General features: G+C 32.7%; 2 protein-coding genes across 2 annotated transcripts in view; both read left to right on the top strand.

Annotated features, from left to right (window-relative positions):
- Positions 1 to 2557: 2557 nt before the first annotated feature.
- On the top strand, positions 2558 to 6291 carry LOC119839768. The gene is made up of 4 exons (XM_038366207.1): positions 2558 to 2698; positions 3554 to 3732; positions 4922 to 5032; positions 6150 to 6291. The coding sequence occupies exons 1-4, from the start codon at positions 2558 to 2560 to the stop codon at positions 6289 to 6291; spliced, it is 573 nt and encodes a 190-aa protein (XP_038222135.1).
- Positions 6292 to 13043: 6752 nt separating this feature from the next.
- The window catches only part of LOC119839767, a 14232-nt gene continuing 4168 nt past the window's right edge, over positions 13044 to 23107 (top strand). Inside the window, exons 1-5 of the mRNA XM_038366206.1 lie at positions 13044 to 13133; positions 14297 to 14475; positions 15161 to 15271; positions 17023 to 17154; positions 17686 to 17802. Of these exons, the coding sequence (XP_038222134.1) occupies positions 13044 to 13133; positions 14297 to 14475; positions 15161 to 15271; positions 17023 to 17154; positions 17686 to 17802 (629 nt within the window). The remainder of the gene's footprint in view (positions 13134 to 14296; positions 14476 to 15160; positions 15272 to 17022; positions 17155 to 17685; positions 17803 to 23107) is intronic.

Below are 23107 nucleotides of genomic sequence, written 5' to 3'. Positions count from 1 at the left end.
AGGACAAATTAGAACAGCATTAGTATGGAATTCCAATTTATATTTACACAGGAGATGCTTCTACGTAGCATCAAATGCTATAATCCATGAATTACTTAAGATCAAGCGCTACGTTAATGTACCTTTTAATGAGACTTAGGCTGAATGTTTCATGATATAAGCCCAATAAGGATGCGACAGACAAAAATGAGTCTTATCCCTATACCATTACAGTTAAAAGCGGTATAATCGTGACAAAAGGTGTTAATATGACTAACGTAATGAATAGACGGCAGTCGCGGTCTAATTCTTTGATCAAACATCCCGGGTCACTGAACAAGCGGGCTCGGGTAGCGATAATAGTGCGGATAACAATATTTTATACGTTAGGCTGACTGGCACAAGTTATACAATCTTATATCGCTCGTTTTAAACCCGCATCTCAAATGCTTCGTGCGGGTAAAAGTATTTGAGCATAATAGACAAAAAAAAAATGTTCTTTGACGGAGTAAAGGCATTTACAAGTATATATACATACACAAATAAATTTTGCATTATATAAATGTCAGTAGGTACTATATTTATAATTGAGTTTGTTTAAAAATGTTTTTAAATAGCAGTTTTGCAGACGATGTTACTAGGTGGCGCTGCGGGAGATAGTTGTCAATCTTTGTTTGGACAAATTTTTAAACTGTGGCCTGTCAAAGTGACATTCAACGCATACGGGTCCCCCATATTACGCTGAGATCCATTGTTGTGTAGATTTTGATATAAAATGATATGACTTCCTGACATATGAGGGTTTCGCCATATTTTCTTATTTTCCTGGTACATGGTTAGTTTCTAAGCGTTTCTTTGCAAAGAAGTGAATAATACATTTCTTGAATAAATAAACGTCAAAATACAAAGTTTTTTCTCTTTAATACAATAAGATAATATTCACAAAGGATGTATCTAATTTAGTTATTTTAATCTCTTACATCATCAGTAATTGAACATAAAAAAACATACAATTAAAAACATATACTTTCATCTTATATCTAGATACTTTTATACAATTATCAATAGAGGAGAATTCTAATATTATTTTTTTTTAGTGGTATATAGGACAACTCTATCTAAGAGACTAAACGATCAAATCGGTCTTAGGCTTTACATGAGGAATTACATGAGGACGGGAACGAATAGCTTCTGGACGACTTCTGGACGACCCTTAATATTTAGTGAAAGATATTATAATACATAGTACAGTAGCCTATTGAAGCTCTAATAATCATACAGGAACAAAACCTTTTATTATTCATTATCATCCATGCATTCAGCTGAACACAGGACATAGGGCTCCCTCAGTGAGCCAAAATTAGATATAACGTTTTTCAATATATATGGCAAAAACAAGATAAGAGCGTATATTTTTGAAAAAAACTGTGTCCGTTTTTATCGTGGCGATTGTGTCTGAATTTAAATACTGACTGCACCTTTACTGCACATTTATCTGATAAAATGATCCGACGAACGAATATCCTATCCTACTTCCTACTAATATTATAAATGCGAAAGTTTGTAAGGATGTGTGTGTGTGTTTGTTGCTCTTTCACGCAAAAACTATTGAACCGATTGCAATGAAATTGGTAGGTAGATAGCTGGATAACTGGAATAACATGTGGGCAACTTTTTATCCCGATATTCCTACGGGATACGGACTTACGCGGATGAAACAGCGGGGCGAAGCTAGTGTTTCATAATTTCACAGTTAGATCACACAGACGCAGACGCAGTTTCTAAATATTTGAGTAAATCGGCTCAGTTCAGGTATCATGACGTAAAACGCTAAAATAACTCCTTTAAGAAGCTGAGTAATTCCAGTGTCTAAAAGTGATGAAGCTAGACGACCTACATAGCTCTAACTTTTTCTAACACTGGAATAACTCCTGCTTTAGGACGTCATAGTAATCCCCCAGGTCTAGAATCAAATTCAGTTTACACATAAACTTTTTGTAATTTCTCAAAAATGCCTTTAATAAAGTATTGTCATTAAGCTTAGCCTTAGTATTTTCTCTAATTATACAAGATTCCCAGGACTATTTAGTTAGGAACGTAATGTAACATGTATAATTTGATTATTTATTCAAACATAGTATGTTTTTTTAAATTAATTTTTAGTTTTATAGCATTTCAATGCTATAAAACTAAAAATTAATTTTAAGCTGCTTGAATTTTAAAAATTGGTAATCCCTTTTGCCTTTGCATTAAAAGTTTATAAGTTTAAGTTTATATGTAAAATCCATATATAATGTATGGTTGGTTGTTAGTCTCTTACATGATTTTGCCGAAACACAAATTAGTTTGTGCAGTAAAACGTGAATGCAGAGGATGCTTGTTCATTTACACAGCTCAAAGGTCTCCTTGTAAAACCAACTTTTTCCAGTTAACAAATACGACATCACACGCCCATGTAAGTCACTCAGCAAACATCACGTTTGTTAGTGCATTAGAGGGGTCTTAAACAATCACCTCGTGACATGTTCATCAAGGACCAGAAGTTTGAAGCGGTAATGTTACCGTCCATTATTTTACAATGCTTCTCTGCGTTATAATATTGTTCGTGTGTACTGTATGTGAAGGGAATTCCACAGAACAGTGCCCGAATGTGAAGACGTCCTTCGGTGCTCTGAGGAAACGACGGCATTTAGTGTTCCCTGATTCCACCAATATTGTGGTAAGTATTGATTGTGGTACATAATGAACCATTTAATTTTCTAACGACGTGAGTGAATACACCAAAGGGATATAGAACTAAAATTTTGGTTTTTGATGAAATTCTAAAGAAAGTAAATAGGCAACAACGAGAACAAACAAGCGATGTTGGGTATGACGAAAATTCGTTTAAAATTAAATCGATAAAATTGTTTGTATAGTCATGCGCCACCTCTAGTATGCTAATTTGAGAAGGGTCACCCTTAGTGCGATATATAATATATGATTATATTTTAAATGGGGCTCAAGTCATTGTTATTTGTTGTTAAAATTAGTAGTACCTATGATAAGTTTATTGTTGCACGTTGCGTGTTAATTTTCACAATGAAAACGTATATTATTTTACCTTATTTTCCACTTATTGGTATTTGCACCTAGTTTATGAATATCATTATTCAACATACCTTACATTAACAAAGGTAGGCAAAATGGCGAATGGCGTAGCGACGAGAATTGGTGGGTTGGAATAGAATACTTTAATACATTGAAATACAAAAGTTAAAAATATTATTATTATTTTTATGTGATATCGGGCAACTGAGCTGGTGGTTTGCCTGATGGTAAGCACCAAAGACATTAAAGCGGGCAGCGTATTCGCAGAAGCCTATCTCTGCGAATGCGCTGCCCCCTTTTTTGGGGTAAGGGATAAGGAAGGGATTGACGACTGGAATGAAGGAATACACCGGAAACGAAAGAAAAAGAAACTTAAGGTAAGGTTCTTAGCACCATCAGGTGGGAGCTGGTCCAGTTCGAAAGCGTGCTCGTCTCCCACATTTAAAGATACTTGGGTCTATTTTTCATATTTATTTGTTTTCAGCTCACTATATCCCTGGTCAAAGCGTTCATGACCCACGCTCCGTCTGGTTGGAACATAGCTCTAGAAATCGACGTACTGTTTCCGCTGCCAGATGAGAAATTCCTGAACGAGCACAGAAGAAAAAAAAACCACAGACAAAAAAGGGAGTTCTGGGAACGACTGGAAAATGCTATAGATTTGTAAGATTTTTTTTTTGTTTATATTAGGCACATAGTTAATTTTATTTGGTTTAATAACTTGATTTAATTTCATTATTTTATAAAGATTAAAGAAAACAGATAATACTTAATAATTTCATTACGATCCTTACGAAAAATACGATAAGTGACGCACAATGAAGTGTGACTTATAAACATATTGATTCTTTTATTACCAAGGAAAATTGTGAACTTTTTCATAACACATGAAAACCGATAAATTTAAATAGACCATATACAACGTTCTAATCGAAATGTCTCTTAAAAAGAAACCTCGAATCGTAATAAGATTCTTCGAAGACGGGATATCAAAGGAAGATTTTTAATTTTCCATCAATTATCAAAAGCACAATTAAACGTTGGACTGAGTAAGATTCTCATTAAGATGCTGCTCCGAGATGCAATAAAGGCTTAAATCGATTCAATGCAAGGAGACAAAATTGATTGAGCAAAATGAGAACTGGAAGTGAAAAGTTAACTTGCAAAGATTTTTCGAGATCTAATTTAAGGAAACTTAATTGATAGTATATAAAGCCAGTATGCTATTTTATAAGATTTTAAACTGCTATGTCGCAGGTTTGGCAAGTGCTTAGGATTTTTATAGCTTTAATTATTATGATAGTCTGTTGACTAAAACGAATATAACTGTCACAAGAAGCCCTGTAGGGGGAACAGGATGATGATGATGAGGGATAATAGAATACGTAACATACGTAACAAGATTCTAGGTTCAGAAAAACTAATTTGTTCTTATTATTGAGAGTGAAATCTAAACCACTATTATTTGTACTAATACATGAAGACGAGAAGTTCATTTGTTTGATTGAACGTGCTAATCTCTGGAACTTATCCTTCTAAATGACCGATTATATTTGTGTTGGACTGTTTTTTATGCCAAGCAATCTTATTATGATATGCAATGAAAAATGTTTTAAAAGGTGAAACCGCGGGTCACAACTAGATCATATATTGAAAGTTAACCTGAGGAATAATTATATTCAGCTATATAAAATATTATCCATATGATTGTTATTTTTTTCAAAATCTCATTTCGCTCGTATGTAGTTCGTAATAAGGTGTGTGGGTGGATGTGTTTAAAATATTTGCTTCTCACATATACTGCCATTATAAATCTTAACAAACTAATGATGTTATATTGTATATATTCCAGGCATAATCTGAACGGGCGTGCTTGTATCCTGAGAAGTATTTGTGAGAGCGAACGCCACCTTGCCCCACCAGGAAAGTCTTTAGTTCACGATTTATTGAGAGCTATATTTTCGTGAGTACTAATTAATAACACTTTATCCTTCATACTTTTGTGTGCACCAAAATGAAAAAAAAGTAAAAACATTTAATTATAGTTTTGCGTCTTAATTGGTTGTCTTCCGCTTGCTTAGTGCAGTGGTTAACGCGTGATAACCGAAATATCCTATTTATTCATAAAGAAAACCGATCATTGACACAGATATATTATGTTCACTTAAATTTTTCGGAAAACCTTCCGAAACACAAGATTCTGATGAAGAGTCACTATTCATATAGTACTATTGTCTTGTCTGCCATAATATCTACGGTAAAAAAAATTGTTACGAATAAACAATGTTAACAATTTTATGTTATTAGCATCAATTACTATTAAAAAAGCCTTTTTTATTTTTTAATGATAGAATTTGAATACAAACTGCGTGCAAATTCTGCGAATAAAATATTTTTAAATAACTGAAATTTTAAAATTTGGAATATTATATAATTTATTATTTTGCTTGCCGTGATTTTAAATACGTATAACAACTGTTTTTAATTAATTCAGCTAATATAAAACATATTTTGTTTAAGATAAGTACCTACTTGCATAGAAAAGTTTAAGGTGCCCGTTTTATTTTGAATAAATAGGTGTATTATATAAATTATATTATAGAAGTAACCGGGCCTTGTAAAAGAGAGAAACTAACCATTGATAAAAAAAAATCTTTTCGTTTTTCAAATCTGCATCATGAGCCAATATTTGTAGCCACTGGAGCGACTATAAGGCTCAGTCCTTAATCCTCCATGCTGGCCAAGTGCGGGTTGGCATATGTCGCAAATCATCGAAGTTTTGATTTTCGTACATGCCGGTTTCTTCACGATTTTCGTCACCGTTTCGAGCAGTGCAGAGCAGATGATGTGGGTCATTAAAAATTAATATAAAACTTTTGTATTAGCTTCACTTCAATTAGAATTGCATTCTGTTTCGCATTCGAAATGAGTGTATATTCTGAAAACAGAATTATAAATAAAATAACTGCATAACTGTGAATTATTTTTCGGCAACTTTCATGAATTCAATCCCAATGTTGTATTTATTGAAAGTATAGAAGAGAAACTTATTAATAAATATTTTATTGTGCATTTTTCAGATCGCCAATAGAAAATGAAGAATTCATAAACGAAGTTGGAGACACATACAGAGAAATGCTTGAGCCAAAGTTTTGTGATCATCGTTATGATTGTCCATTTTCCATCCTCAGTTTTGTACTTGCATTGGGTAAACAGAAATAAGTTCATATTAAAGGAGACAACAAGCTAGGTTAACGAACTCACACTTATACAATTAACGAATTAACCGTCTCCGTAGGGTCTGTAGGTATACAGGGCCACACGCCCACATGCTTATATATCATGCTATAGAAATGAAAATACGCGATTTACAAATAATCTGTCAATTGTACTAAAAAAAATCATTATTAAATAATTCTGTTGCTTCGAGTATAATTATTTTGATCTTTTATTTTTTTCCCTTGCTTTTTTTAAATAAACATTTATAATCAAGTATTATGCTATTAACAGACATATGACATGATGTGAAATTATAAGCAAGAGGCTCACATTTTGACCTTATAAGCAAGAGGCTCAGTGGTGAGATAAAAATCGAATTGTTGGATTAGATAACAGACGAGCGTGCAGGAAATACATAGATTTTTCAATTTATCTCCTTACTATCCAAATAATCATTGCTTGAAACGGCAAAGAAAAAATTGTAAAAAAACCGGCATGTCCAAGAACCCAAAAAATTACTACCTAACCCATATTCATGCAATCGGAACAAGTATGGGCACAAAGTCATGGTAATGGTATATAAATACATGTTTATTATGAACATTTATTGATGAAACCAATTAAATATGTATTATTTAAAGAATACAATAGTAATTATCTAAGAGGTAAAAATTTAGTTATATATTCACTCGTATTTTTGAATTAAGCATGTAGGTTCTGAAACTGATTTCACTTATATTTTAATAGGTAACTCAATATATCAATGATGTAAAATCAATCGAACCAAAATTTTAAGAAAATTGTATCTCCTAAAGAATTTCGTAAGAATAATGAAAAATATCGTCATTTATACTCAACATAATATTTTTAAGCAAAATAATTTCGTAACAATTAATTTTATTGCCAGCGAGCATTAATAAAACTTCCTCCGCTGCGAACTATAGTGTAAACATGAAATATTTCACAGCGTGATACCATGATATAGCGCAAAACACAAGCGATGTTAAGGCAATTTCGTTATATTAACAATACTAATAATAACTTAATTCGACTGAATTAGTTTAATTATTTAGTTGATTAAGCTACATCGAAGGAGAATAAATAATCTTCTATCTATCAATCTTCTATTTATAAAAGCGAAAGGACACTTTCTGTACTCTAACTAGCAGAGTTAAAAGCGTGTAAGGGTATTCGCGTGTTTGCGTGCAAGTTTTTTTATTCTCTATTTATATAGAAGATGTTAGGAGAGGTTTTGCAATAGGGGTGGATTAAGGGCATCAGAGGCTGCAGCAAGATCGTATGAACGGCGTACGTTTCTTAATTATTTGTGCAACAAACTTAAAATTTGGCAGGTTAATAGTTTAGTAGGTTTAGGTTAATAATTTGAGGGTATAAATTTGTATTATAGTCCAGCATTCATAGTGGTACAAACTTGAAATAAAGAAAGTTAATAGTAAGTAAAACAGTGGTGGCTGAGTGGTGAGGCTCCGGACTTAAAATTGATAAGTTGAGGGTTCGAGACTAGGCGAGCGTGCCAGAAATAAATACATTTTTTAATTTTTCTGCGTATGTGGATATCATGACCAATGCTTGAAACGGGGTAGAAAAACATCGTGTGGAAATACGTTTGTCCGAGAATTCAATGTTGGACGACATGTAACATCTGTTGTCCTGCACTTGACCATCATGGTGGATTATGGCCTGGATCCTCATAGAAGGCATGTTTCCCAGTGGGGACATATGTATGTATGTATAGTTCGTAGTATTTAAATATTTAATTAATTCTATAGATAAGCAGTTTACTAATTTTTTTCTTATGTCATCGTCGGCAATGAAGCTGATGGGTCGCCTGATGGTAAGCGTTATCACTACCCATGAACATTTGAAGGGACGTAAGGTCAATTGCAGACCTTACCCCTCTACAAAAGGATTTGTGAGAGGAATAAAGGAAAGGACTGGGAAGGGTTAAAGCAAAGAATATGGGCGTAAGCTGCTTAGGGCACGCTGCTATTTCACGCCGGTCTTCTGTGGAGGGTATGGTACATCCCCGGTGCGAGTTAGCCCAATTATAATCTATTTATAAGTATTACGAAGATACTATAAATGTTTTGTGCTATATCAATTTTCAACCGATGTTGTAAAAACGAAGGAGTTCTCAATTCGAGTGTTTTTTTCTTGGGTTTGTTACGTCGATAGCTCCGCAGTTTTTCAACTGATTGATGCGATTTTTTTGTGTTTGATAGAATTTTTTTTAATCCCATTGAGAACATTAAGTGGTACCTTCAGGGAAGTGGGTGATCCTTATAGAAAAAAGGAATTATTATCAAGCATGATTCACAATCTTACCTTAATATATATTAAAAGAAACCGAGGAAAATTTTCTTTCACCTCCATGATCCAATAACTTTAAAATTTCATGTCGGAGTTGAGCACGCTTAGGCACGGATTGGGCCAGCTCCCTCCGTATAAAGAACCACCCCCACAGAAGACCGGCGTGAATTAGTAGCATGGTACTAACTAGATTAGTTGTCCACTATGACATTATAAAAATAAATACCTGCAAGTCACTCTCACTGAAAAATATTTTCTAGCACATGTTTATTGATAGACCAATATCCTGGATGTCAATCAAAGCTAATAAATTTGCACTATATAGATAAAATTTCAAATAAATTTACATAGGCTCACGTCATGTACAAAATTTAAAACAGAACATGTAGTAATCGGGTCAATGTACATAGACATTCCATGTTACATAAATTCCCATCCAGCAAAAGTATTGTAAAATTGTTCAAATTCAGAAAAAAATGAAAGAGTAAAATTTTGAAAATCCCCATCATTTCGGTAGTAAAAAAAAAATCGTGAAAGGTTAAAAATGGGTTTTTCGCGAAATTCTCCGTTTCTTCTTTCTTGGCCGAACTGTATTTATTTAAACCGATGTTTGACATTATTTTTGAGCTCATCAAACTGGCTGAAGCAAATGTTAACATACTTATGTTTTTGCCCTTTGAAATATCAGTATTTTTTTTTATTTATTCAATTTCATTTCAATTGGATCGAGTTCCTTAAGAAAGAGAGAGTATTCAAATAGTGCAGTGAAGTACAAGGAAAAATTATAAAATTAGTGTAAGTAAACTTATAGCCTTCCGTTAAAAAGTTAAATCACTTTCTGATCTACCGTCGTCTACATGATGCCTACATGACAAGTGATTTACACGCGTAGTGCGTCCAATTCACACGCTTACACCTTTTGTATAAAGAACAGAACTGCTTGCAGCCGCTTTCAAGGACGCATACCGTCTCTCGCTTCAAAGGCTAGTAAACGGAACGTAAATTACTATTGTGCATTGCTGTTATGTCTCTGAAAGAACTGTTATATAAATATTTTCCAATATGTAAATCAAATATTGTCAAAATTATTTTTTTTAATATGGTTATTCCAAGGCTATTTGGTTTAGTATTATGGGGATCCTGCACAAGGGACTATAGTTTCAAATATTAGATTTGAAGAAATTTAGAATATAAAGCATTCGACAAATAAAATTGGAAAAAATAAATAGAAATAGGATGTACCGAACATGAAAATTAAATTGATGATCTGCTTTAACGAATCAATATCTTGGAGCAACAGTCTCGTTCGAATACTCTAGAAATACAATGCATGCCGAAAAAAGATATGAAAATCTATACAATATGTAATCAATCAACTAAGTAACTCTGTTAATTGCAATATCGGAGAAAAGGATATTTTGTATTAGACTACCGTTGATAAATCCAATAAGTCGAACTTCCACCCACTGGCTATAGTGGTTCAATTTAGTGTTAACAAAGATGCACGATCAGCTACTAGCCTCGATCTTAAAGTACATACAACCATAACAATCTTCACAATAAATAGAACTCCTATAATCTGGGGTGCGACACTCGTAAATCTCCCGTCTTCATTATGGAACATTTTTCGTCGGTAAGTAAGGCTTTATGCAGCAATTAGGATAAAAGCAAGATATAAGAGATAGGTTACAAAAGCGTTTGGACAAAAAATGGAAAAGCATTGGTACGGAAACCGACGGTGGTGAATATTAATTAATTTAGCGACATTCAGCTCATAAGTTTTTTCTTTTAAGCATGTTTCAGACCTAATCTCCGCAAATTCCTTAATCTAAGACTATATTATGAAAATTGTAATGACCTTAGAAGTAAAACAATCACTATTTATACTAACATTTCTTGTACGGTTCATGATTAAATAATTTTAACCGAAACTTGGCCAAATTGTAATATACTTAATCTGAACTATTTGATTTACAAAAAGTACCTTTACATTTGGTTTACAGGCAAGATAAGGAGGCATCGGGTTTTCATCCAAACAAAGTTTGCCATGGGATGGGTTTTGATTGTTGTCTTAAGGAAATGTTGCTATAACCGTTTAGATAGATGAGTATGTATATGTGAATGTCTCTGGATCGCTATTTACCTCTTACTTATAAATTGTAATGAGTCTTCTGACTGGTGAAGAGTCACCAGTCCCGATGGAATGTAAGAAAGCTTAAATCGTCCCTTACACCTTACACAAATATGAGAAGAAAGATGTTGTCTCAAATTATATTCCCATTCCAATTTTATCAACATTATCGCAAAATTTGGAGTCTATTATTTGTCCTTATATTCTTAACATTTTAAGTTTTATCAGCATGGGTTCAATACATTGAAATCAACAACCACAAACTTGGTGACGATTACGGAATCTCCCATACGAAATATTGGCGCAAATAAACTTAAATAATTTGACCTCATCGTCAGGCGTTCCATAGAATCTCTCATCGTATATTAGTGGTAAAGTTTATACTTATGGTTTCAAGGTGAATAATAAATGTTTGAGTTTTTCAGTTTTTTAACTAGAAGAAGTTTTGTTCATATCATGTTGTATGTTTGGTTTCTATATTCGTATTTGTCCCATGGTCTTCGTTTCAGTTATTTTGTCTTCAAGCTCTTTATGACACTCTCTTACTTTTTTCACGCAGATGGTTTGTACTCTAGTTTTTTAGATGTTGTTTATTTCGTGATGTATATTTTCATCTGAAGGTATTCCTACAATTTCTCTTATGCAATCTACAAGTTAAGTTTACCCTTTTCCATGTTCAACAATACTAGGAATATCGCTTTGCCTTTTCGCCTGCTTATTCAAACTTGTGTGTGTAGTTAGTTTTATGTTCGTAGGATATCCTTGTCACTGCAGTGGGAATATATAAGACTGATGATGACGGACCAACAAAATACATTTTGGATTCATATCGCTAAGACGACCACTACAGGCCACTAAAATTTACCCATGCTTATTGTGTGTAATTGTAAATAAAAGAAGAAAATTTAGAATGATTTGCTCTTCTTTGTTTAAAAACTAAAGAAAGGATTATTACTTCATTATTCACATTATTCAAAATGCTAAACATAAAACTAATCGACTATGGATAGCCACCACAGAGAAAGTAAATACTTCCTAAAACGAACATAAACCATCCGAACCCATTCAGAAACAATCCCAAACAATCTATCAATGAGGTAAGGTATTTGTGAAGATTGTTAAGAAGTTATCAGAAGAAGTAAATTAAAAAATTATTAAGCCGACTGGCATCTGTTATGTTCAGCCATTCTTTTGCTATATTACCTACCACAGAAGGCGAAGAAAATCAATAATAAGGAATCATAAAGGATTTTTGTGAAGTTATAACAATCGTCCTGTTGATATAGAGTATAGATCAAAGCAGAAGGCGTTAATAATTGTAGAAAAAAAATACAGTGAACAGTACAGTGAAGCCCATTGGTAACAACAAAATTTACGGGCGATCCAAGGTCTTAAAGTGAAAGGGGCGAGCTTTTGATGGCTAAAAACGTTTGTCTGGATTTCCTAAAAAACTACAATACCTGTAGAAAAAAGCATTTTTTAATGTTTTTGATTCTTTATTTAAAATATATAATTAAAGCAAGCAATTTTTTTCACTATAATGATCCTACTAATATTATAAATGCGAAAGTTTGTAAGGATGTGTGTGTTTGTTTCACGCAAAAACTACTGAACCAATTGCAATTAAATTTGGTACGTAGATGGCTGGACAACTGGAATAATATAAAGGCAACTTTTTATCCCGATATTCCTACGGGATACAGACTTACGCGGGTGAAGCGGGGCGCAGCTAGCAATAAATATTTTTGTAGTTGTTTCGGACCTTTCTTATATTTTCTGAAAAAAATAACCCATGGTGATGGAGGTGATATTTTTCCACTTCACCGTCAGAAAAGAGTCATTTCAAAAAATCTACCAACTTTGACATGAGAATTTTCGGTTGAAAATTGAGGTGTTTTTTAAATATTAACTAACTAAGTCAAAATAAGGTAAAAATTAGATAATAAACCATTGTGCGATGTAATTGAATGGAATCAAAAAACCACTGAATACATAAAGATTATGTTCCTAAATTTTATAGAATGAGAAAGCACCCTAGTATGCCCTCCAATGACCCCGTGGATATAGTTGAAAAAGCTAATGTGTATTTCGTTGTACATTAATTTACATATTACACAATGATATATACTAAAAAATCTTATAATGGATCAGTACACAGTACGCGACAAACTTGCCGTAGGCGTCGGGATAAGCTGTACTGTTAGATTTTGAATATTTTTCGATTTTTTTTGATATTATAATGTTATTTTTCATTCTACTGTTGATCGGAAGCCCGTGTGTGTGTGACCAATATATGTTAGAACAATGTCCCAATGTAAAGACCTCAATTGGTGCAATAAGGAAGCGAAGGCATTTGGTATTCCCTGATGGAAGTAATGCTGTTGTGAGTACTAAGTATTTAATAACTGGTGATTATAGGTTTTATATATATAAATGGTGAATGGGAATTAGGATATAAAGTAAATTGGGTCAGTACGCATACGCATTTTAATTAAACAGAATCGTTAATAATTTAAATAATGTCTAGAATTTATTAGTCTCAAAAATAAATGTTTTGAAATCTTATTTTTAAATTACTGCAAAAAATATAATAACAGTGAAAGTACATAAAATTTTATTGCGATGTGAATAATTTAAAAATAATAAATTAAAATAGATAACAATTACATTCTACCCATTTAATTAATGAGATAATTGAGAAGTAAATGTAAATTGATAATTCTAGAACGATTCCAGATCATAATCCCAAAAGACGATGCTCAATAAAAAACCCAACGAGGTCGAAAGAGCATGTTGAATTTTGCACAATTACAAGAAAAGATAAAGGTCTTGATTTGCAGGATATCTTTAGAAAATTTGAATTTAACTTCCCTCCTGTACTCATAGCTAGGAAATATTATAGTATACTTTACAATTAGTGCTATATTTTACGATTTAGAAACACAGTAGCATGCTACTATTTCAGGCCAGTCTTCTGTTGAGGTGTTGTACTTCCCCGGTGCGAGCTGGGCCAATTCGTACCGAAGTATCGAAGCATGCTGGACTCTCACAATAGTATTAGTATAGTAATAGTACACAATAGTAGATTTAACATAAGGCTTACTTGCTCATTGCATACCATGTATGGCTATTGTTCAATTTAAGTAATAAAATCTATTGCTCATACTCAGTCTGAGGCACCGTAGTTCCCGAACGGACAAACCGATTGAAATATTAATATTTTTGTTTAAAAAATGAATAAATCAGAAGTATCTAAAGCTATGTTTGATGAAAATTTGTATACATAAATATACGGATAAATATTTTTTTCACAACTGCCTATACGGATATCAGATTGAAGGGCTTGACTGGTAGAATATTGAAATTGTTTATACACAAACTTAAATTCCAAGATGGCCGCCACTATGAAATGGTCTCTTCACTTTACTCATAATTATTTGACTACAGAAATCCAAAGATGATGATGACACATCGACGTCGAACGTAAAACTTTACAATTCAACAGATAGTTAATGCATTAAATAATCCTATGCTTTCCAATTGCAGATCACGATATCGGCAGCTAAAGCGTTCATGACGCACGCGCCATCTGGCTGGAATATGGTAATGGACTTGGATGTGACGTTTCCCCTACCAGACCAAAAGTTCTCTGATGAGCACAGAAGGAAAAAGCATTACAGGCAGAAGAGGCAACTGTGGAAGCAGATAGAGGACGCTCTTTACTTGTACAGCGTGATTAATTTATTATTTTTGTAAAAAGAACAGTTTGAAAATTTCGCATCAAGTATTCGTAAAAAATTGAAAGGCTTGATAATCGTCAATGTAATCACATAAAAAGGATTGAATAACCTTTTTGACAAAATTTTAGCCGTAACCATCACTAAAAATATTGTAAATTGAATCGCGTATACCTTACTTTTATGGCAACGATTTGACAACATCGCCAAGTAAAGGCGATGGACATTAATTAAATATTCACTGCTTGCTGGTCGGCGACGTCACCATGGCGTCTTATTGAAACAGGGCTCTTAAAGTTTCTACAGTCCTGGTACTACACACTTAGTAGTTCACAAAAACAACACATTATATATCTTCAAAGATTTGATCAATCAACTCAACATACTTATTGAAAGACATATAATGTCACAACAAAAAAAAACAGTGGTGGCTCAGTGGTGAGAATCTCGAATTTCAAAATCGATAAGTCGGGGTTCGAGACCAGGCGAGCGTGTAGGAATTAAATTGATTTTTGAATTTATCTGCACATGCAGATAACATCACCGCTGCTTAGAACGGTGAAGGAGGAAACCGGCATGTCCAAGAATCAAAAGTTCGACGACATGTGACATCTGCCAACCCGCACTTGGATATTATAGATTATATATAACGTCAATTAATTAATCTTTACAGTCACAACATGGATGGTCGTGAGTGTGTGTTACGAAGCATATGTGAGAGCAAGAAATACCTCGCACCGCCGGGGAAATCCCTAGTTCATGATCTCACAAGGGCAATATTTACGTGAGTGCTATTATTCTGTTATAAGTATTTCTATTAGCCGGTATTAATCCGACATAACCCACAACCTCTTCCTCGGGGGCCGTGGGTATATATGCAAGATTTCCCCATTAAAAAAAAAAATAAATAAAAAAAACGTACTTAGAGTTGTGGGACGTTGAGTTATAGAATGTAGGAATTATTTCTGAAAAAAAAAGATCAAACCGAAAAATGCATATTGAATCGTTGATTATACGAAATACTCATCGGCATCAAATAGAATACGCTAAAAAAGTTAACAAATACCAATACTCACATAAACAAGGTACCTACTCTTAAGGTCAGTTACACAGCAAAACATTATACCTACACAACCGAAGGGATTTTCCTTTCATTAGTATAACATGAATATAGCTGCATACTTAATTCATTGGCATTAATGTATCTTCGAGTAGGCAGATAGATATCTTACATTTTTTAAGAAAGAAGGAAAATGCTTTTTTTTATACGGTAAAGTTAATAAAAAATAGTCTAATTTACAAAACATTAAATAAACCTCTTATAAACGGAAGATCCACTCAGTGTATAAGAGTCTAAGCCCATTAAAGGAACTTAGACTCTGCACTGATTTTCAGTGGATACCACATTGACCAGAGATACTTTTAATTTTTTTATGTCATGTCGGGTGGTCAGCCATCTTCCATTCTCTATAATACCACAATTCTAGCACCTTTCCTAGGTTATTCTGCATTGTCTATATGATAAATAGACTTTAATGAAATGTCTGTTATGATGACATAGAACATTCTTTCATTAATCATTTACGACATTGTGTGTTACAATGTATACAAATACTAGCTTTTGCTCGCGGCTTCGCACGATTCGGAGTAATTTAATAAATGTATAAATCTTCCTCTTGAATCATTATCTATTAACAAAATCCCATAAAAATCCTCTACGTAGTATAAAAGATTTAAGCATAGGTACATAGGGATATAGGTACAGAGAAAGCGACTTAGTTTTATACTATAGTGACAACTTTTTTCTATTTTATTGTTATTGTAATATAATATTATAGAGGATTACTAGTAATGTTCTCTGTCCGGGATGCGGTCAGGTGAATAATGGCGCAATGGATGAAAATAGCTCGTATTAATCACCTATATCTAAACATATACCTATGATTATTATAGCTAACTGTTAGCTTTAGACTAAGTAGGGTAGGTGTTTTCTAATAACTATGTTATCTATGTGTGATTGGACATCTAGATAAGAGTAAGATTAATATAAGACAGAAATATCCTGAAGAATGGCGAAAGCTTGTTTGTTTTAATATTCATTTGATATCTAAAGGCGCTAAGAAGCGTTTTTAACCGATTACTCTACTGTAACTCATAACTTATATACAAAATAACCAACTTTCACAGTACAGTGATACAAATAGAAATCACATATGAATATACAAACAAAGGTAAAAATATCACTTTTGATGACTCTTATTATATTCCAAGGTTGGTATTCCAATTTAGTAAATCAAGTCCTGATGAAGTCCTGATGAGGCAGGATCCTGCCTCGTGATCAAAAAAAATTTTTCTATTCTTTCAAAATTACTAATTTATAAAGCATTTCAATGCTATAAAACTAAAAATTAAATCAAGTCCTGACGATTTGAAGGCAGTTTACTTTTAGTTTGTGAAAAAAAATTATTGCGGCTTAATCAAATGCATTTTTTCTAAAAATCAAACTAACGATTTATCATAAATTATCATTTTCAGAGCAACATTGCAAGAGGATGAAAACGAAGTTAGTGAAATGTACAAGGAAATATTGGATCCGAACTTCTGCGACCGGCCTCATGATTGTCCATTTTCTATATTGCATTTTATATTAACGCTAAATAAGCAAAAGTAAAGGCTTATTTAATTTACTATAAAGTCAAAGAAATAGAGATTTCAAAAAGCAAATACCTGTGATAGATGCAATCTTAACAAAATCTAATTTTTCCTATATTTATTTTTTAGTTTTTTCACACTGTAATAATGTATTTTTTAAATTTAGTTAATTGTAAATTTATGAAAAGTTAGGGAATTATTTATATTTGCAATTAATTGCTTAGTTTTAATTGATTTTCGAACGACACAGAATAAATTGTTTGTAGATAATTAATCAAAACCACTTCAATAATTGTGAATGCCGGGAAAATTAAATGTATATTTACTATAAAAATTCTTTATTTAATTTGTATTATGAAATCATGTGTAATGAAAGCAAGAACAAAGTATTATATTTAGCGATGGTTATTAAATTGGTGATTGAATTGTTTTATTAAGAAATACGTGACTTAAAATCCCTACTATATGTATGTAATATATGTTACGGACCAACTAATTACTGAGAGAATTATTCATTATGGGTACCCATGTATTTTAATATTGCAGTGGTTGTTCCGTGTTGAGGCATGTGTTCCTGCAGTGGGACCAAATATCAATGGTGATGGTGATATTGGACCAACTTATTACTTATTATCCAAACTTCATTATTTGCCACATTGTCTGGTGATTACTGATATTGCTTCATGACCATTGGGCAATTTTATTTGATTTTATGGAGTTATCAATATTGCACAAACATTCTTATCTGTAGCTAATATAGTATTATCTTATCTGTGGACTAGCCTGCCGGAGTAGCCTGAGTCGGAGGAAGACCATTTCGACTTTGGCCTTTGCTGACTGCTGTTGCGGCACGCTCTCTTCACTTGGTTGGTTTATGCGTTTTGTTTTCATTGCTCTAACAAAACTTAAATTAGTCATTCCAAATATATTTTTATAAAATACTAGCTGCACCCCGCGGTTTCACTCGCGTAAGTACGTATCCCGTAGTAGTATCGGGATAAAAAGTTGCCTATATGTTATTCCAGTTGACCAGCTATCTACGTAACAAATGTCATTGCAATCGGTTCAGTTGTTTTTGCACGAAAGAGCAACAAACACACACACACATCCTTATAAACTTTCGCATTTATAATATTAAAAGGATATCTGTAAAAAATAAAGACAATAGGTGATAGACATTGATGTACGAATAAGTTAATGAGTTAATGAATGAATAAATTTTTGGACGAAATTGTATATAATGCCTGGACAATTAAATAACATGAACAGTTATTATCAAAATGCCATCTCATATTGTTCATTTTTAATAGTGCCCCGGGCATCAACCATAGTAATTGTTCATTTTTAATAGTGCCCCGGGCATCAACCATAGTTATCATTAATTTAAGTGCGAAATAATGTAAAAATTGATAGATAATAATTTATGTTACTGGTGTAAAATCGTTTTAATAATAATTTTAACTAAATAATAGAGTCCTTATATCATGTTTAATATAGATATTGAATGAATACCATCTTACATGCAAATAAAATAACTCGATTTTAGAATAAGAATTACTGACACTCACTCTCAAATATTTGTATTTGCATTCTAAGAACTACCTTCTTTAATATAGTATAGACACCGTTCTATTAGGCATCAATTGCGACTAGAAGGAAGGAGGATTTTAATATAAACTTCTAAATGCACGACTTACAAATTAATTCGATATTATAATATTCGACGTAAGATATTATAGCGGAAAGTTTGAAAGATTACGTGTAACGCGAGCTTAGCTGTATACGTGGGCCGTACGGAATTTGATGACACACGTGTGTGTGTTCTGGTACGAAGAATAAGAGTAAGATTTTAAAAAATGTCAAATGGTATGAAAAAGTCAATTCAGTCTGATGCCGCCATATTGAAATTAGTGTGACTTACCATCTTAAACTATTTACTACTATCAATGTTTGGAATTTAGAAAGTTTGTTTGTTTGTTTGTATTTCTTTTACATCACAAATGCCGTTCTCATTGCTGCATAGCTAATCGCTAAGTGGCTACTTCGATTTGATCTCGTAATTTTTACTGGGTGAACTGATTTAAGCGTGCAGGAAATAAATTGATTTTTCAATTTATCTGCAAATGTGGATAACATCACCACTGCTTAAAACGGTGAAGGAAAACATCGTGAGGAAACCGGCATGTCCAAGAATCAAAAGTTCGACGACATGCGACATCTGCCAACCCGCACTTGGCCAGCGTGGTGGATTAAGGCCTGAACCCTCATAGGAGGCCTGTGTCCCAGCAGTGGGAACATCTATGGGCTGATGATGATGATGATGAACTGATTTAGATATTTCTTTTATATTTGAGAGCTATCCTTTTGTGCAGTCCCATTAAAATTTTGTCTAATTCTGACAATTTTAGGTGGCGGCGAGTAGTATTCTATAAAAATAATTAAAATTTAAATCAGTTAAAGATTACCATTACCTTTTTTTGTGTAGTCAAATCGATATTTCTATCTCTCACTCTCTAAATGTTTATCCATTCATATCACTGAAATCGAAGACGCGACGTTTTTGAGACAACTACCGAACCGTACATTTAATTATAAGCATTCCCCATATCAACTTAATTGCCTTATAATCCGCGCACGTGGGGCTTATCAGCGAGCCTAGATTATTCATAATGGATAATATCAATATAAATTTCTATTTCGATGGCATTTTCAACGCAAATTATTGTTATATTTCAGAGCTATCATAACCTCTTCTGTCTTCTTGCAGTCTTCTGTACAGATGACTTATTTATTTATATTACTCTTCAAAAAAAGTTGTACAAATAATGGAACTTAAAAATGAATTGGTTAAAAAAAGAAAAAAGGTGCAATTTCTTAGTATAGATGCGTGAAATGTATGATTCAAATATGAAATGGGTCATGTACACGATTAAATAATTATATAACAATATGATGTATGGGAAACGCTTGCAGTTTTTGTGATTAGTTTGAAATTTGAGTAAAAACGGAGTTAATGAGTGGATTTTATAAATATCCAAATCTTTAAAACAAAGTTCCATCAAGTGGTAACAGCACAAAGTATTGATTTATTTATTTATTTCTTTATGTGACAGCAGTGGAGTTGGTATCCGCTTGATGGTGACCAGAACTGCTCATAAACATTTGTAGATGCTATATACCTGCGCAAATGGATTGTCAACTTTACTGGATAAGGGATAACAAAAAGATTGATGTGGGAATAAAAGAAAGTACTGGGAAGGGTAAGGAAAAGGATACGAATCTCTGGTTCTCTCTCACAGAATGAAACAATAGCATGCTACTAATTCACGCTGATCTTGTGTGGGGCATGGCCCAGTTCGCGCCGATGCGTGCTAGAGCAGCTGGGAATAGAGTTCCCACACTCCACAGTCCATACAGACCAATATTTAAAAAAAAACTGTAAAATAAATTATGCAATATTGACACAAACAAAGTCAAAAAAGGAACTACTATAAAAACAAACTGAACAATTTCGTCGGATTGTATTTATTTTAGGAGTCACAGCAAATCTGATGAAGTTGGCACGGATTCTTTTCACAAGTTATTTTCCTTGGACGCTAGCAATTTGTAGTTTTCCTTGAAATACTTATCGCTTTAAACCAAACGACTGTGCAGCTTAGGGTCTCGATTTACAATACTTTTGTTCTATCGGGTTGCATTTTCAATCAATATTATAATTAAAAGCATTTAACGCCACATTTATCTTCTTATTATGACTTAAGTTCTTTGTGGGTACTACAAAACTTATGTTTATTGTGTTTAATTTAAATGAAATAAAACTAATAACCGATTCTGACGCTAAAACGATATTTCCAATCGGTGATGATAGTTAGAAAAATTACTATGTAAAGATTATATATTATATTAATAGAAAAGTTCGAATTTCAATAATATTGTGACTGTTATTTTATTATAACTGTTTGGTAACTTTTTTATAACAAATGCCACGCACAGAACTAGTAGCTATAGAAAAAAACAATGTGTCACGTGAAAGTCATAAGTGTAAATCAATATAGAACTTAAAAATAGAATTGCAGCCAGACTTTAAGATGCCATCGGTCCTTAGAAAATGCAATCAATTTATTGCGATTGGAGTGGTTAACCCAACATTGTAGCTTCAAATCACGTCTTAAATAACAGTTGCCTGTCATAAAAAGGTCGTATAAAAACGTCTCCATACTTTGTAGTGGGTACCGAACGATTTAATGCTTCTGTGCTGAGGACTGAGGTTTTTCCAGTTAGATTCGTGGCTTGGTTCGTTTATGACGAAGATGTAGTACTTTTTATTGAAAATAATGTTTTTTTGTAACAAAAAATAAAAAATAAGTTATACAAAACGCAAATTATGGACTCCAAGCTATATAGCATTTCAATTGTAAAATCTGTAGTATGTCTGCTTATATGAGCTTGACCGAAATTTTGTTTATACGTATATTGATATTTTTTGAGTATCAGTCAGTCTTTAGCGGGTCAGCTAGTTAAATATAATCATAAAAATAATATAAGAATAATTATATACCTATGAAATGTCTTGTCTGTTATTAACTTAATCAAGAATCTCGAAGGTTGTTGCCACCACACAATAGTAGAATATTTGATTATGTTATGTATAAGATCACTAAAAACTCCTATGACATGTCGTTGTGACTATGATAAAAAGCATGTTTGATATCATCAAATAGAAATACATTAGGATCATGTACTTAAAAAACAAACATAGACAAATAAAATATTTTCACTAAATATTTGTCGCAGCTCATGAATCATGCAAGTAAGTGTTAGGGAATATTTTCTTTGAGGACGTAGCTTAACCTAAATATCGGGATGTTTGAGCCTTTTCTCGGTAATTCGATAATTTGGTCATTTTGTTGTGGCTTGGTTTCTTTTTGAGATGCGATTTTGGGGATTAGTCTTTACAAATTAATTCTGATTTGACTTTAAGTGAAAGTGTATCGAAGTTTGTAAAATATTGTAACTTGACTAAAAGCGCTACTTATCAATGACTTTAATGGGGAATCAATTTAGAATAAGTATTATATTATTATTAGACTCTAAGCGCTATAATAATTAATTAAAAGATTATTTAAAAAATTGGGAAAAAAATGAAATTTTAAGAATCTTTAAGTAACAAAAATGAATAAAATTAGAATGATCGGTATCTGATAGTCAATTACATATTTTAATCACACACATTAACCAAAATTAATCTTAAACAATAATTTTAAAAGTACGTCGCTGAAATATAATACTTAAACAGCTCTAATAATGCAAAATAAACTTATTTAAATGGAAAGTGAAAAGTGATGTTTATTTATGAAACTACGCAAGAGTTCTAAAGCCTTCATCCTTCCCCAGGACAGTGATGTTGAAAAAATATGTAACACACATTCGTACGTGACCCGAACCGTCCTCGTTTCGCGTCACGAATAAAATATGAGAATAATCCTAAACAGGCAGTAATTTGTGCTCACTGCCACTTCACTTCATTACCGTGCTTCTGTGAAAATTTCACCGTTACAAGAGCTGACATACATTCTCTGAAATCATTGTTTGGATAAATTTCTTTGCATGTTTGACATTTAGTATTACATTTGCTTCCGATAGGAGTGTTCGCAATGTTTTACGGTACGTTGTTGTTGTTTTTGGGTGTTGTGGGTGTTTGGTCAGATTCCGCTGTGCTGTCGAGGCGAAAACGATATGTCGCTTTTCCAGAAGGTTCCAGTTTCTCAGTAAGTTTTCTCGTAGTTTCCTTCATATTTCATTCATTTCATTTCATTTAATAATTAAAAATAGTTTTTAATATATAAAATATTAGCTTAAATATATTATAATTTAATTGAACATTATTAAATCGGAAATTATAGTAGTGCTTTTGATAGGATTTATCTTTTATATAAATACGTGTCATCTTATTAAATCTACACATCAT

Source organism: Zerene cesonia, chromosome 4 (assembly GCF_012273895.1).
Source record: "Zerene cesonia ecotype Mississippi chromosome 4, Zerene_cesonia_1.1, whole genome shotgun sequence".
NCBI classification, from domain to species: domain Eukaryota; kingdom Metazoa; phylum Arthropoda; class Insecta; order Lepidoptera; family Pieridae; genus Zerene; species Zerene cesonia.
The sequence above is the reverse complement of the archived record's forward strand: the minus strand, read 5'-3'. Positions and strand labels throughout refer to the sequence as shown.